The sequence below is a fragment of the Artemia franciscana genome, chromosome 17, assembly GCF_032884065.1.
Source record: "Artemia franciscana chromosome 17, ASM3288406v1, whole genome shotgun sequence".
NCBI classification, from domain to species: Eukaryota; Metazoa; Arthropoda; class Branchiopoda; order Anostraca; family Artemiidae; genus Artemia; species Artemia franciscana.
The window spans coordinates 32,247,920-32,265,453 of NC_088879.1; the positions used below are offsets into that span (position 1 = coordinate 32,247,920).

The 17,534-nt window shown below is 36.9% G+C and overlaps 1 protein-coding gene across 1 annotated transcript in view; it reads right to left on the reverse strand.

Moving 5' to 3' along the window:
• Window positions 1-17,534, reverse strand: part of LOC136038146 (nucleolar protein 6-like) — a 246,634-nt gene that overhangs the window by 148,008 nt on the left and 81,092 nt on the right. The window contains exon 10 of the mRNA XM_065721187.1: window positions 8,430-8,548. Coding sequence (XP_065577259.1) covers window positions 8,430-8,548 — 119 coding nt within the window. The remainder of the gene's footprint in view (window positions 1-8,429; window positions 8,549-17,534) is intronic.

Here is a 17,534-nt window from a genome sequence, read left to right on the forward strand (position 1 = left end):
TATTCTAGAAAAGTAGTAAGATTCCAATCCTGAAAATTAATTAGATCAAACGTATCTTCTCTTCTTTCAATGGTAACTAGCAATAAGATATTCTTTGTTAATGTTTTGTGATTCGAGGCTACAGTTAGGTGTTAAGAAGAAAACCACTCCTTTTTCAAGCAAAAAAGTTGAGTCCCTGATTTCAAGAAGATTTATATAATTACTATAGTTATAATAATCATGTAATTATGTCTAATAGTGTTTAGCCCATATTTAAACAATTTATAAAATACAAAACAGACTGCAAGACATTAATGTAAGTAAAATAGCTTAACTGGAATCGACTTCATAACTTTGATTAATTAAACCATACCCAAAAGCAACAAAAGAATTAATAAACCTTTATATGAAATGAACCCATCCTATCATCTAAACACGAAAAGTTGATAGCAATATAGGTTAGTGTTTCAAAAGAAATCATAAAACGGATTAACGGGAATTAGGAACTTCATGAGAGGGAAGGAGGAGTAAAGCACTTAACAAGGTGGGCTACGAGGGTAGGAAATATTAGTGTCTGCTTGCTGCAGTCTCTTGAGCAAGTCTGCAAACTGAATCCCAGAAAGAAAAATAAACGAGGATGAACATAATCTCCAGGGTAATTTAAAGCTCAAACTAAATGACATTAGAGAATAAACGATATTTCCGAACTACATTAAAGCTAAAACAAACGAAACTAGTGTGCAAACTGGCTCCGAGAAAGAAAACTAAAAGAGGAAGAACAGAATCTCTAGACTACTTTGAGATTGAAACTAAGGAAAGCAGTCTGCAAACTAACTCCAAGAAAGACAACTAGAAGAGGATAAGAGAATCTCCAGACTTCTTTAAGTCTGAAACGAAGGAAACCAGTACACGAAACTAAATACCAGAGTGAAAACTAAAAGAGGATGAACAGAATATCCAGACTACTTTAAGGTTGAAACAAGGAATATAGTGTGCAAACTGGCTACCAGAAAGAAAACCAAAAGAGGATGAACGAAATCTCCGAACTACTTTAAAGGTGAAACAAGGAAAGTAGTGTGTAAACTGGCTCCCAGATGGAAAACTAAAAGAGGATGAACAGAATATCCAAAGTACTTTAAAGCCGAAACTAAGCAAGCCAGTCTGCAAACTCGCTCCCAGAAAGAAATCTAAAGCGGATGAACAGAACCTCAAGACTTATTTAAAGCTGAAATTAAAGAAACCAGTCAGCAAACTGGTTCGAGGAAAGAAAACTAAAAGAGGATGAACAGACTTTCCAGACTACTTTAAGGTTGAAGCTAAGGAAAGCAGTCTGCAAACTAACTCCAAGAAAGACAACTAATAGAGAATAGAAAAAACTCTCCAGAAAAAGCTGAAACTAAGGAAACCAGCAGGCAAACTAAATACCAGAAAAACAACTAAACGAGGATGAACAGAATCTCCAGACTACTTTAAGGTTTAAACTAAGAAAAGCAGTCTGCCAACTAACATCCAAAAAGAAAACTAAAAGAAGACGAACAGAATATCCATACTACTTTAAAGCTGAAATAAAAGAAACTAGTGTGCAAACTGGCTTCCAGAAAGAAAATTAAAGGAGGATGAACAAAATATCCAGACTACTTTAAAGCTGAAACTAGGAAGCCAGTCTATAAACTTACTCCCAGAAAGACAACTAAAAGAGGATGAACGGAAACTCCAGACTATTTTAAAGCCGAGACAAAGGACACAGTGCAAACTGGCTCGCAGAAAAAAAAAGAGGATGAAATGAATCTCCCGACTGCTTTAAAGATGAAATCAAGGAAAGCAATCGGCAAACTAGCTCCACGAATGAACACCTAAAGAGGATGAAAATAATCTTCAGACTATTTTGAACATGAAATTAAGGAAACCATTGTGCAAACTGGCTCCACTGATGAAAACTAAAGGAGGATGAACAGAATATCAAGATTACTTTAAAACTCTTTAAAGCTAAAACTAAGGAAGCCAGTATGCAAACTGGCTCCCGGAAAGAAAACTAAAAGAGGATGAGAAGAATATCCAGACTACTTTAAAGCTGAAATCAAGGAAACCGATCTGCAAACTGGCTCCATGAAAGAGAATGAACAGAGTATCCATACTACTATAAAGCTGAAACAAAGGAAACCAGTGAGCAAACTGGCTCCACGAAAGAAAACTAAATGAGGATGAACAGAATTTCCAGACCACTTTAAAGCTGAAATTAAGGAAACTAGTTTGCAATCTGGCTCCATGAATGAAAAATAAAAAATAAAGAACAGAATATCCATAGTACTTTAAAGCTGAAACAAGGGAAACCAGTGTGCAAACTGGCTTCATGAAAGAACTAAATGAGGATGAACAGAATTTCCAGACCACTTTAAAGCTGAAATTAAGAAAACCAGTCCTTAAATTGCCTCCTAGAAAGAAAACTAAAAGAGGATGAACAGAATCTCCAGCCTACTTTAAAGCTCAATCTAATAAAAATGCCCCTTTTCTGCATTTCTATTCTACTATTATTATCAAGAATCGTTAACAGTGCTAAGCCAGTTGAGCCAGATAGGTTTGTCTACTTTCCCATTCCATCTCACCCTAATCTCTATAGTTTACATATTACCAAGGCCATCAGATTTTCTATCATGCTTTCAACCTCATTCTCTTCTTCCATTTTCTGTTGTTCTATTGCCCCTTGCTTGATTTTTTTCCCCTTTGCACGTTACTTAATTAAAATAGCCATGGACTTTGAAAGACAAAGAGCCACACCTTCCAGACAGAGTATACAGACTACTTTAAAGCTGAAACAAAGAAAACCAGTGTGCACACTGGTTCTCAGAAAGAAAACTAAAAGAGGATGAACAGAATTCCCAGACCACTTTAAAGCTGAAATTAAGGAAACTAGTTAGCAGTCTGGCTCCATGAATGAAAAATAAAAGAGATTGAACAGAGTCTCCAGACTATTTTAAAGCTGAAATTAAGGAAACCAGTCCGCAAATTGCCCACAAGAAAGAAAACTAAAAGAGGATGAACAGAATCTCTGAACTACTTTAAAGCCCAATTTAATAACAATGCTCCTTTCTTGCATTTCTATTCTACTATTATTATTGAGAATCGTTAACAGTGCTAAGTCAGTTGAGCCAAATATGTCTGCCTACTTTGCCATTCCGTCTCACCCACTCAAGTCTCTATGGTTTACATATTACCACGGCTATTAGATTTCTATAATGCTTTCAACCTAGTCCAGTCTATAAATTCTTTTCCTTCATTTTCTGTTGTTCTATTTCCCCTTTCATGATTTCTTCCCCTTTGCACATTACTAAATTAAAATAGCCATGGAGTTTGAAAGACAATGAGCCACATCTTCAAATGTCTTTTCCCATTTCTTTCTTCTTCAGTTGCTTTATACTCAACCACATGGATTACTCATTTTAATATGGAAACACCTGAGAATAGTAGAAACGGAATCGCCAATTGAGGTTAATTGCGCCCTTCTAGATAAAAAAAAAGTTTTTTTGGGTAATTTCATTAAAAAAAAATCAAAAAAAAGACTCCTCTAGATTTTATGAAGATTTTATCTAGAATTTATCTAGATATCTCGATTTATAAAGAATACTTTTCTTTGTATCTTCACTGAAAAACAAGAGCTAAGAGCTCATATGGCATGAGCTCTAGCAAAATTCTAAGAATCAATAGATTGATTTAAAAGAAAAACCAGAGGCTTAATAATGGTCAGGATATAAAATAAGAACTTTGAGACACAAGGTCCATCTAAATATCGAAACTCATTAAGATCCGATCACCCATTCGTACGTCAAACATACCACATTTTTTCTAATTTTTCCTCTCCCTTCAACCCCTCAAATGATCGAGTCGGGGAAAACGACTTTGTCAAGTCAACGTGTACAGGTCCCTGACCCTCCTACCAATTTTTATCGTCCCTGCGCGTCCAGAAGCACCGAACTCGACACAGCCCTGGACCCCCCTAACTCCCCCAAAGAGAGCGGATCCAGTCCGGTTACATAACTCACGTATCTACAATATTTGTCTATTCTACCCACCAGGTTTCATGCCGATCTCTCCACTCTAAGCGTTTTTCAAGATTTCCGATTACCTCTTCCAACTCCCCTCAATGTAACCAGATCTGGATATAAAACAAGATGTCTGAGACATGAATTCCTTCAAAATATCAAATTTCATTAAGATCTGGTCACCCGTTCGTAAGTTAAAAAAACCTCAATTTTTCTAATTTTTCCGAATTAACACACACCCCCTCCAACTCCCCCAAAGAGAGCAAATTCAGTCCGGTTATGTCAATCACGTATCTAGGACTTGTGCTTATTCTTTCCACCAAGTTTCATCCCAAAATTTCTCATTTCCCTCTCCAAATCCGCCCAATAACACCGGATACGTTCGGGATTTAAGATAAGAGCTGTGAGACACGACGTCCTTCTAAATATCAAATTTCGTTAAGATCCGATCACCCATTCGTAATTTAAAAATACCTCATTTTTTTTAATTTTTCCTCTCCCTCCAGCCCCCAGATGGCCGAATCTGGGAAACGTCTGTTATCAAGTCAATTTAAGCAGGTCCCTGACACGTCTACCAATTCTCATCGTCCTAGCACATCCAGAAGCAAAAGATTCGCCAAAGCACTAGAAATTGAATTGAAAATATAGCATCGAAGACAGCATTGAAGACAGCAAATTAAATCAGCAATTGTTATCCCGATTCATAAAAAAGGCGATCCGTCTGAGATAAGTAATTATCGTCCAATCTCACTTCTCCCAGTTATATCTAAAGTGCTCGAGAGAATTATATTCCGACGTCTTTCTCCCTTTTTATTTGGGATTCATTCTTCAGATTCGTTGATTTCTCCTCATCAATATGGCTTCCGTTCCAATTTTCAACTGCTCATGCACTAATAGACGCCACACAGTTTATACGTTCCCAACTTGACCTTAAAAATACTGTATTGGGCTTATTTCTGGACTTTTCTAAGGCCTTTGATATGGTTGATCACAGTGTTCTATTAAGTAAACTCAACAACTTAGGGATTCGTGGAGTTCCTTTCTCATGGTTTTGGCTCTTATCTCTCTGGTAGAGTACAGAGTGTGAGTCTGGGCGGGTTGACTTCACATCCCCTACCTGTCCGAAGGGGCGTCCCACAAGGCTCTGTTCTTGGCCCAATACTTTTTCTCCTTTATATTGATGATTTGGTTACGGACCTGGGTCCATCAGTGCACCCAGTACTTTTTGCTGACGATAGCAACTTTTTCATCACCGGTCCTAATTTACCATCCGTCGTCGCCTCTACTCAAACCCTTCTGAATAGAGTACAGGAGTGGTGTCTAGTTAACTGCATGACCATTAACATCAAGAAAAGTCAGGTTGTATTATTTCGAACCTCTTACAAAAAAATGAAGCTCAGCAAGCACTTGGCCTAAAATATTCTACCAATCTCCTCCCACAGGTCGAAGTTGTCAAGTTTCTTGGTGTCCACATAGACTCCTCCCTATCATTTGCAACACACGTGTCCTATATCAGAGCCATAATTTTGCGACAGGTAAGTATGATTGATTGTGCGAATTATTTTCTTCTCCCGATATCCTTGTCACCCTTTATTACTCTTTTATTGACCCATATATCTCATACTGTGGATCTGTTTGGGGCAACACTTTTCCTTCAGTTACCAATAAATTAAAATCTGCCCAAAACCGTGCCATCAAAGCAGTTTTTCGGCTGCCCCGACTATATCCCACCCAGGACTTGTACTCTGATTTTGGTATTATCCCTTTTGAACAAATCATCAAAAAATTAAATCTATACCTTGCATACTCCGCTTACCATAAAAATCTTCCTCCTCAATTATTATCTTATTTTAATATTAATAATTCTGAAGGCCTCTGTCTCCGTTCATCCAACCGTTCCTTCATTGTCCCCAAGTGTGTCTCTAGTTCCACCCAGGGATCCCCCATTTATAAATCTATACTTCAATGGAGTATAATACCCTCCAGTGTCAAGCTATCCACAAGTTTTCGCACGCTGTATAACAATGTACTAAAATTTTGATATTATAACTCTCTAAATTCTTATTCAATTTGCTTTAGTTACCCATGTTTTCTCTTTTCTTTTTTCTCTCTTCTTCATTTTCAATTTTTTGTGGTTATGGTCCTCAACAAGTTCGCTTCCAGGATCTTTATTATTATTGGTGTTATATTCTAGTTTTATTCGAATAAATTGAATTGAATTGAATAAGACATAAAATCTTTCTATATATCAAGTTTCATTAAGATCTGATCACCCATTCTTAATGTAAAGATACCTCAATTTTCACGTTTTCCTGGATTTCCATTTTATTCGCTCCAACTCCCCCCCCCCCCCCAATTTCAACGGATCTGGTTGGGATTTAAAATAAGAGCTCTGACGCACAAGATCATTCTAGATATCAAATTTCATTAAGATCCAATCACCCGTTGGTAAGTTAAAAATACCTCATTTTTTTAATTTTTCCTAATTACCTCCCCCCCAAATCCCCAAAGAGAGCCAATCCGGTCAGGTTATTCCAATCACGTATCTAGGACTTGTGCTTATTCTTCCCACCAAGTATAATCACGACCTCTCCACTCTATGCGTTTTCCAAGATTTCTGGTTTCTTCCTCCAACTCCCCCCAATGTCACCGGATCCGATCAGCATTTAAAATTAGAGCTCTGAGACACGAGGTCTTTCCAAAAATCAAATTTCATTAGGATCCAATCACCCATTTGTAAGTTCAAAATAGCTTATTTTTTCTAATTTTTCTGAATTACCGAATTAGATCCCTTCCCCCTCCCCCAGATCCCCCAGACAAAGCGGATTCGGTCCGGTTATGTCAATCACATATCTAGGACTAGTGCTTCTTCTTTCAACTAATTTTCATCCCTACCTCTCCACTCTAAGCGTTTTTCAAGATTACCCCCCCAGCTCCCCCCAATGACACTGGATCCGGCCAGGATTTAAAATGAGATATCTGAGTTATGAGGCCCTTCTAAATATCAAATTTCATTAAGATCTGATCATTCCTTCGTAAGTTAAAAATGCCTCAAACTTTCAAATTTTTAAGAGTTACTCCGACCCCCGAATACTCCTAAGAGGGCGGATCCGTTCCGATTGTGGCAATCACTTATCTAAGATTTGTTCTTATTTTTCCCACCAAGTTTCATCCCGATCCCTCTACTCTAAGCGTTTTCCAAGATTTCAGGTTTCCCCCTCCAACTACCCCTCATGTCACCAGATCCGATCTGAATTTAAAATAAAAGCTCTGAGACACAATATCCTTCTAAATATCAAATTTCATTAAGATCCCATCACCCGTTGGTATGTTACAAGTACCTCATTTTTTCTAATTTTTCCGAATTACTCCAACCCCCGCCCCCAACTCCACCAAAGAGAGCGGATACGTTCCGGTTATGTCGGTCCCTTATCTTCGACTTGTACTTATTCTTCCCACCAAGTTTCATCCCGATCCCTCTACTCTAAGCTTCTTCCGAGATTTCAGGTTTCCCCCTCCAACTCCCCCCATGTCACCAGATCCAATCTGAATTTAAAATAAAAGCTCTGAGACCCAACATCCTTCTAAATATCAAATTTCATTAAGATCCGATCACCCGTTCGTAAGTTAAAAATACCTCATTGTTCCTAGTTTTTCCGAATTAACCGTTCCCCCCCCCCCCCGGATGGTCGAACTGGGGAAACGACTATTTATAACTTGATATTGTCTGGTCTCTGATACACCTGCCAAATTCATCGTCCTAGCTTATCTGGAGGTGCCCAAACTAGCAAAACCGGGACAGACAGACACACGGACGAAATTGCGATCGCTATATATCACTTGGTAAATACCAAGTGCCATAAAAAATGAAAAATAATCCTTGCCCCCCACCCTTCATATTTTAGTGATTTGCAATCCTTGAGTAGAGAAATCGAACATCATAATATTGAGGAATGTCCAAATGTCTTTTTTCTTGGGCAGATTAAACCCTTGTGCAATCTACAAAGAACTTTGGCAAATTTCAAAAATCTAAGACATGCTTATGAAAATCACAGACATACTGAACAATGTTGCAAATGTGATTTTTGATGCGATGCAGAGTTTATATATTACTTTTAAAACTTTGTATTTCCCTTATGAAGTCTGATACAAAAATAATTAAGGACTTACTTTTCTTTGTACTAAACATCAAAATACATGCGTCTTGAAAGACTAAGCTCAAACGAACGACGAGTCATCATAACCTGCGTTCTCACTGGTTGTCAAAATCAACTATCTTGCAAATTCTTCCCACAATCAATATAAATTACCCAGTATTTCTAACTCATTGTGTCCGACAGATTTAGTCGAAACCTAATGGAATCATTTGCACATAAGCCTTTAGCATAAAAGAAAAATAAAACATTAGCTTACCTAACAATATGATCCATACTGGACAAAAAATCATTCGGTGTCATAAAGAGTTCGTCAAAACTTCTTCGACCAGATGATGAATCTAATATCTTCAGCGCCAAGGCTGCTTCACATCTTACCTTCAATCGAAAAATATTCAAATGAAATATTAATGGAATTGAAGGTATGCATTTCTTACTCGGGCATTTTGACATTCAGAATCCAACAGATTATTTTCATAATTCAGATATTCTTGTTCCCCCTCCCTTCTGCTCTCTTGCCTTACTTCTTCTTTCGTATTTTGGAAGGTATATACTCCCTTTAGAGAACAGCAAGAGGTCTAGATTTCCAATAAGGTAACAAATCATAATTTTAGCCAATAATTTCAGACTGAACAATGCAAAATTAAAATCTGTTATAGTACCTTATATGAAATATTTACTACCCAACATTAAATAAAACTATAACCGCTCACTATTTTGCCACTGAAGACGGGTTATCTTATTCATCTATTTCATGGTTGCATTACTAGCCTTTACCAAGAAAAATCGTTTAAAGTTTTTTTTTTATTTTTCCCAGACCTAGATCTTTACCTAGTAAGGTGTTTTCAAGATTTTTTTTTTACCTAGTCACAACCCCTTACCTAGTAAAGGTCTCTTTAAGATTTTAGCCTCTTCTCTCCCATTCCTCCATCAAACATTTTTTTTCGAGGATCTTCTGAACGAGCGTAGCTCTCTCTTGGTTCCTAGCGTGATTTCTTTTTCCGTATTTTTCGCCCATAAACAAATCTTATTATAACCTCAAAAACTCACTCACGCTAGTTAAACAAGCATTAAAGCATTGTTAAAAATAAGGAATTGTTTTAAGCCAAAAAAGATAGAAAATTTAAAACGACGTTAAATATTTCAACTCTACTCAGTAGCAAAAAATATAACAACAGGAATGTGAAAAGACAATATAAAACCAAAAATAAAATAAAACAATCAACAGAAAAACAAGAAGGCTAAGACTACAAAAACGATTAAGACAAACCAGAAACAATAGGTCATTTCCGTAAAAACTCAGTAAAAGTCTAATGCAAATAAACATAAATAGCAAAAATCACTAAAAAGTGCTAAATAGAACAAAAATAAAACAGGAAAGAATCAACCACCTTCAACAGCTATACGCGATTGCATTTTTTGAAATCTTTGGGCTATAAATTGCCAACCTTAGCCAAAGCCAGCGAACCGAAAACTCAATTGACATTGAGTATTCAAAGTTAACTGCGATTGCAATTTTTTGATGATGCCTTTCTTATACAAAAAATGAGATAAGGTCTTATTTAAAAACCGTTCTGACAAGCAACTTATGGCTACCAAACTTGTGTTTGACATAAAAAAAAACAGTGTGAAATAAACTTAAAAAAAAACATATTTAACAAATAGAAGAACACTGAAGGTAATACTTTCAGCGTTATACTTTCGAAAGTAACTGTATAGTACGGCATATTTCAATAGTTCAATCAGAGCCATTCATATCGATACTATGGCTTTTATTTTCGGGTTCTAGTTTCCTTCTTTATCTTTTTGTTCGTATCTTTCTCGCTGCTGATGAAGGTCTTTATAGCAGTGAAAGATATTAATCCCAATTTAAATTTTTATCCTACGTAGATCGAAAATTTTTTGGTCATATTATTTTTCGCTTCTACAGTGGCCTACTGTTGGTTTTATTTAATTTTAGTTCTGGCTCTTCTCGGGGTCACTGACGATGAACACTTTTTAAGGAAATATAAGCTTACAATGGCAATTGTAAGTTCAAATCTTTTTCCTGTTGGGGTTACGCTTATATAATCATGTCAATTTTCTCTTTTTGAGTGGCTTCTTGTTTGCTTTATTAATGGCTTTTTTCATCTTTTTACTCTTATCGAGGTCACTGCCGATGAGGTCACTGCCTTCGAAGGCAAAACATCAAATGTGAGTTCGGTTCTTTGTCCTACGCCACTTATTTCATCATGTCACTCCTCTCTTTTTCAGTACCTTTCTGTTTGTTTAGTGAAGAATTTTTCCTTTTCATCTTTTTGCTCTTCTCGAGCTCACTGCCGATGAAGGCCTCCGAAGATAAAGCACAACATCAGATATAAGTTCGATTCTCTGTCTTGCTGGGACTGGAATTATTTTATCATGTCACTTATCTCTTTTTGAGCACCTTACTGTTTATTCGCTGAAAAAACTTTCCTTCTCGTATTTTTGCCCTTCTCGACGTCACTGCCAATGAAAGCCTTTGAAGGTAGAGCACAGCATCAAATGCAACTTAGGTTCTTTGTCCTGCTCCACTTATCTAATCATCTCACTTCTCTCTTTTTAGCAGCTTTCTCTTAGTTTATTTAAGGATTTTTTTTCATCTTTTAGCTCTTCTCAAGATCACTGCTGATGAAGGCCTACGAAGATAAAGCAAAACATCAGATGTAAGTTCTATTCTCTGTCCTGTTGGGACTCAACTTATTTCATCATGACTTCTCTCTTTTTGAGCACCCATCTCTTTGATTAGTGAAGAATTTTCCTTTTCATTTATTTGCTCTTCTCGACGTCACTGCTGATGAAAGCCTTTGAAGGTAGAGCACAACATTAAATGCAACTTCGAATCTTTGTCCTGCTCCAGTTATTTAATAATTTCACTTCTCTCTTTTCTATCAGCTTTCTGTTTGTTTATTCATTTTTCTTTTTCAACTTTTTGCTCTTCTCGAAATCACTGCCGATGAAGGCCTCGGAAGGTAGGGTACAACATCAGACGTAAGTTCGATTCTCTGTCCTGCAGGGACTCGACTTATTTCATCATGTTACTTCTCTCTTTTTGAGGACCTTTTCGTTTGTTTAGTGAAGAATTTTTCCTTTTCATCTTTTTGCTCTTCTCGGGGTCACTGCCGATGAAAGCCTTTAAAGAGAGAACCCAACATCAGATGTAAGTTCGATTCTCAGTCCTGCTGGGACTCGACTTATTTCATCATGTCACTTCTCCCTTTTCCAGCAGCTTTCAGTTTGTTCAGTTAAGGATTTTTATTTTCATCTTTTTGTTCTTCTCGAGATCACTTCCAAAAAAAGGCCCCCGGAGGTAGAGCACATCATCAGATGTAAGTTCGGTTCTCGGTCTTGCTGGGACTCGACTGATTTCATCACTTCCCTTCTCTCTTTTTCAGCACCTTTTTGTTTGTTTAGTGAAGAATTTTTCCTTTTCAACTTTTTGCTCTTCTCAACGTCACTGCCGATGAAAGCCTTTGAAGGTAGAGAACAACATCAAATGCAACTTTGGTTCTTTATCCTGCTCCGCTTATTTAATCATTTCACTTCTATCTTTCCTAGCAGCTTTCTGTTTGTTCAGTTAAAGATTTTTCTTTTTCGTCCTTTTGCTCTTCTCTAGATCACTGCCGATGAAGGCTTCCAAAGGTAGAGCACAGCATCAGAGGTAAGTTTGGTTCTCTGTCCTGCTGGGACTCAACTCGTTTCATCATGTCAATTCTCTCTTTCCTAACAGCTTTCTGTTTGTTTAGTTATGGATTTTTCTTTTTCATCTTTTTGCTCTTCTCGAGATCACTCCGAAAAAAGGCCTCGGAAGGTAGAGCACAACAGCAAATGTAAGTTCGATTCTCTGTCATGATGGGACTCAACTGATTTCCTTATGTCACTTCTCTCTTTTTCAGCACCTTTTTGTTTGTTTAGTTAAGGATTTTTCTTTTTCATCTTTCTGCTCTTCTCTCGATCACTGACTATACAGGCCTCCGAAGGCAGATCACAACATCAGAAGTAAGTTCGATTCTCTGTCCTGGTGGGACTCGACTTATTTCATCATGTCACTTCTCTCTTTTCTAATAGATTTGTGTTTGTTTGATTATGGATTTTTCTTCTTCATCTTTTTGCTCTTCTTGAGGACACTGCAGATGAAAGCCTTTGAAGGTAGAGCACAACAGCAAATGCAACTTCGGTTCTTTGTCCTGCTCCGCTTTATTAAATCATTTACTTCTTTCTTTTCCAGAAGCTTTCTGTTTGTTTACTTAAGGATCTTTCTTTTTCATCTTTTTACTCTTCTCGAGATAACTGTCGATGAAGGCCTCCGAAGGTAGAGCACAAAATCGGATGTAAGTTCGACTCTCTGTTCTGCCAAGACTCGACTTATTTCATCATGTCACTTCTCTTTTCTCTCAGCTTTCTTTATTTAGTTAAGGATTTCTCTTTTTCAACTTTTTGCTCATATCTAGATCACTGCCGATGGAGGCCTCTGAAGCTAGAGCACAACATCCGAAGTAAGGTCGATTTTTTGTTCTGCTGGGACTTGACTTATTTCATCGTGTCACTTCTCTCTTTCCTAGCAGCTTTCTGTTTGCTTAGTTAAGGATTTTTCTTTTTAATTTTTTTGCTCTTCTCTGTTATGCTCTTCTGCTTTTTATTGTATTCTTTTTATGTTTTTGTTCTTCTTTTGTCACTGCTGATAAAGGCTTTAGAAGGTAGTGTAACATACCACCGTAACTTCAGAGTTCTGTCCTATGGAGATTCAACATCTTTGATCATGTCTTTTTTCTCTTTTCGACTGGCCTACTGTTTGTGTAGCATACAACTTCTACAAGAATCCAACGTCGCATTGATCCAGCAATCTAATTTATACACTTTTTGCTTCTCCTAATTTAATTTACAAAAGAATTCTTTCTAGCTAATATAGTTTCCACAGAGAAGAAAAATGATAATTAATATAGAACAAGGACAAAACCTCCAAGGAGTGGCCGTAGGAAAAAGGCTATTAAACAAATAAAAAGAAAAAAAAATTTATGCACTATCTAAATGATATTAGGAAACAGTGCCAAATTTAAGAGCAAAATATTTGCATTATCTTTTCATTCAAGGTATCTCACATGGACTTAATTTTTCCAATAGTATTAATTTTCATGTCAAACAAATTTGCGCAAAAGCTGAATGTTCGTAAGATTGATTCTTTTCCGAAGTTAAGGAAGCGGGCCAAACTTTTAGAAGAGTGTAAATTTGAGAAAAGGCGAAAAGGGTGAATTATATAAGAAAATACAAAAAATTCCGGGACATACCTTCATATTTCAAACCCTTTATAGGCATACGCTTTTTCATAATAAAAAAAAATTAATACAGAAAACATGCGTAAGCCTCTTATCAACTATCAAGTTCTTTCTTGAATGAAGCCACTGATCTGGGGTATTTACTATAGATGAGAGCGAACTCTTCCGGTGCAGTTTAACACTGTAGTTAAAGATGATGATGTACTGAACTGTGGAGTGTCGTTGGCAGATCTTATAAGTTTCAATCATGGCACCAAAACAAAAACCGTAAGCCAGGGTTGGGAGTTGGATCCTCCGGAGCGTTTTTCATATGGGAGGTGCGGTCCTCATTTATGCAAAAGAGCACTTATCTATTTTATTGAAATTAAGGTCAGGACAAAATTTATGGTGTGATATTTAAGTTAGGAAATTTGAGTCTTGCCGAAAGTCTTCCACTGACAATAAATTTTCGTAGCATAATTTCATGACTTAACATGTAAAAAGAAGGATTTCTTATCGTATACTGATAAAAACCCGAGCATCGGCGCTACACGTCTGGAAACCTTACCAATGAAAAAAAAAAGCAAAATACGATAAATGGCTAAAACATCCGTGTGTTTCAGTCATTTTTCTTTCTGTTTTCCGTTAAAAAAAAACTTCTGGGCATTGTTACATCAACGACTTGGGTGGGAAATTATGTGTTGAAGGCGATGAGGGTGAGGTGCAGACGTCGCAATTAGAAATATATGCTTCTGTAGTTAGACGGATGTAATCACAACTTTCGAAACTGGCCCTCAGATCTCCCAATACAAATCAAATTATGATATATCAAACCATACGAAAAATGTAAAGATTTAGACAAAGTTATTCTTTTTTACAGAGAATATGCAAGTTTTTTTTTTTTTTTTTAATACAACAGTCATTACTCCACATTATCTAGGACCATCAATAAATCATCAATAAGTTTGATTTGTTCATGGAAAACTTTATGTAAATTTTATTCGTTCATTCCTAGCCAAAGTTCAAGAGCCTTCCAAAAAATATTATTAGGCATTTCTTAGTACGATTAAGTTTTCCCTTGCAACATTCTCAATCATTTTATACTGCTTCATGCAGTCCAAGTTATTGCATTTTCACCTTTTTTTTAATCATCACTATTCAAGTTTTCACACAAAAACAGCTAAATGCCACCTAACGATTCCCTTTTTGGGTCACTTCACCACGTACGAAACCAACTTTCATGAGCTAACAAAAAAGTGAGTAAATTTTATATCCATAATCCTGATTAAAAGAAGCCCACTTAAGCCAAGAGTTACAGAAAAAAAACGTAATTAACAGTAAAAGAGTAGAACTAAAATCTCCAAAAACTGAAAAGTTTGGAGAAATCGTATAAAAACCAAGAGCATACAAGGACTTCATTGAAACAGCATTTAAAAGTTTGCTCTTTATAAAGGTGATTTTCTGTAAAACTTAGAAGACTATTTTTCTTTTAATAAGCTAGATATTTAGGGATTTCTAATTAATTGTACCTTCATTTGGGTTCCCCGCATTCAATAACTAAAAAAAAACAGACTTTCAAACAGAATCCTGAAAGAAGGTAAGACAAAATTATAGTCCGACTTTACCCAAGTTTAAACGCAACTGAAATCCAAAGACAAAATACTCCCCTTAGATAGACCTTAGATAGATCCCGTTAGAAAGACTGCAATTAGTCACAACCATCGGAACTTTTTGGGTGGAGGTCAAAGAAAGGGCAAAATTGGTCAAAACAGTGATGTTGGTCAAAACTGGTGAAATTAGTCAAAATTGGTCAAAACAAAATTTGTTAAAAGGGCAAAATTGGTCAAAGACTACTGACACATGGCTGCTGAAGATCATAAAGCAACATAATCAAACAGTTCGTGGTAACGAACTGTAGTAAGGAGCGACACGGCTCAATAGTAACCAAACTCTAAAAGATGGAATTTTGATACCAATAGCTACATCCAAAGAATCGCATCTCAATGATGATTTTAAATATATAAGTTTGATTAAGTTTAGTCTTCCCCATCAAAAGTTACGAGCCTGAGAAAATTTGCGTTATTTTAGAAAATAGGTGAAAACACCCCCTAAAAGTCATAGAATCTTAACGAAAATCACACCGTCAGATTCAGAGTATCAGAAAACCCTGCTGTAGAAGTTTCAAGCTCATATCTACAAAAATGCGGAATTTTGTATTTTTTGCCAGAAGGCAGATCACAGATGCGTGTTTATTTGTTGGTTTTTTTTTCCAGGAGTGATCGTATCGACCCAGTTGTCCTAGAATGTTGCGAGAGGGCTCATTCTAACGGAAATGAAAAGTTCTAGTGCCCTTTTTAAGTGACCAAAAAATTGAAGGGCACCTAGGCCCCCTCCCACGCTAATTATTTTCCCAAAGTCGACGGATCAAAATTCTGAGATAGCCATTTTATTCAGCGTAGTCGAAAAACCATATAACTAATAACTATCTCTTTGAGGACGACTTACTCCCCCACAGTCCCCGTTTCCTCATCAACGGCTGTTTCCTCATCAACGCCCCGCTCTTTGCGCTAAAGTTTTGTACTGTTTTAGAAAGAAGAGATGAGAGAAAGAGTCATACTTTAGCGTAAAGAGCGGGGCGTTGATGAAGAAGCAGCCCCTTTCATATACGAAGTAATTTCTGTTCGTTTTAAGTTTTAATGTCGCTCCTTACTTTCAGTTAAAAAAAACTTGTTTTTTTTATTTAATTTCAGAAAGGGAGGAGGATTTGAGCTCCTATGTCCTCTCCCCTGCTTAGATGCCTCGTTTCTGACAACTGACAACTGTCTTTCATAGTCAATTGTCTGTCATTGTCCTTGTCAACTGTCATTGTCTGTCATTGATAACTGTGAGCCGTCCTGGCCGAGTGGGTTGGTGCGCTGGATTCGGGATCCCTTGTTTGAGAGGACGCAGGTTCGAATCCTAGTGTACCCAATTCTTCAGTTTGGGACGGGGGTCAGTGGCGTGACTCTGTAAGCTTAGCCAGAGTCGACCCAGCTCTAAATGGGTACCTGGAGAAATATGGAGAAGGTAAACAGGAAGGGCGTGCGAAAGCACAGGATGGCTGGCCCCCAACCCCCCATTGCACTTCCTGGCTGAAGGGCCAAGAAACGGAGATCAGCACCGCCGGTATGGACCGTAAAGTCTAATGCCGTATTCTTTACCTTTTTTTTTACCTTTTATTGATAACTGTCTGTTAATCCTGACAACTGCCATTGCGTAACAAGCTGGACCAGGAGAAGAGCCACGTCAGAATTTGTTCCATCCCTAGCAACAAATTGACAAGCAGAATTTGTTCAGCAAAATTTCTGCTTTAACATTGAAGTCTAGCATTGAGGCTAGACTTGGAACAAAATTATTACCAGAGCTCCATAACGTGGTTTGCCTACTCACCGCTTGGGCTTAATACAGTAGTTGTCAGTGGCGTCAATTGGGGAGGGGAGCAATAGTAGAGGTACAAGAGGAACGACAAGATGAAATTTATAACTATTAGTTATACCGTTTTATCTTTTTGTTCATAAAAATAAACAAAACAAATAAACACGCACCCGTGATCTGTGTTCTGGCAAAAAATGCGAAATTCTATATTTTTGCATATAGGAGCTTGAGGAGCTTTAATTTTTGCAACAGGGTTTTCTGATACGCTGAATGCGATGGTGTGATTTTCGTCAAGATTCGTAGACTTTTAGGAGGTGTTTCCCCCTATTTTCTAAAATAAGGCACATTTTCTCATACTTATACCTTTTGATGATAAAGACTAAATTTGATGAAACTTATATATTTAAAATCAGCATGAAAATCTGATTCTTTTAATGTATCTTTTAGTATCAAAATTCCGTTTTTTAGAGTTTCGTTTATTATTGAGCCGGGTCGCTCCTTACTACAGTTCGTTACCACGAAATGTTTGATTGTGACTGTACCATTTCCTTTTTAAATGTTTTAGGAAAAATCACTCTTTTTTATCACAAAAATAGAAAACGACACTGAGGGAGCTTAGACGATAACCAAATAAAAAAGTTTTGAAATTGCTATTTTTGTTTTTTATATATAATGTTTGT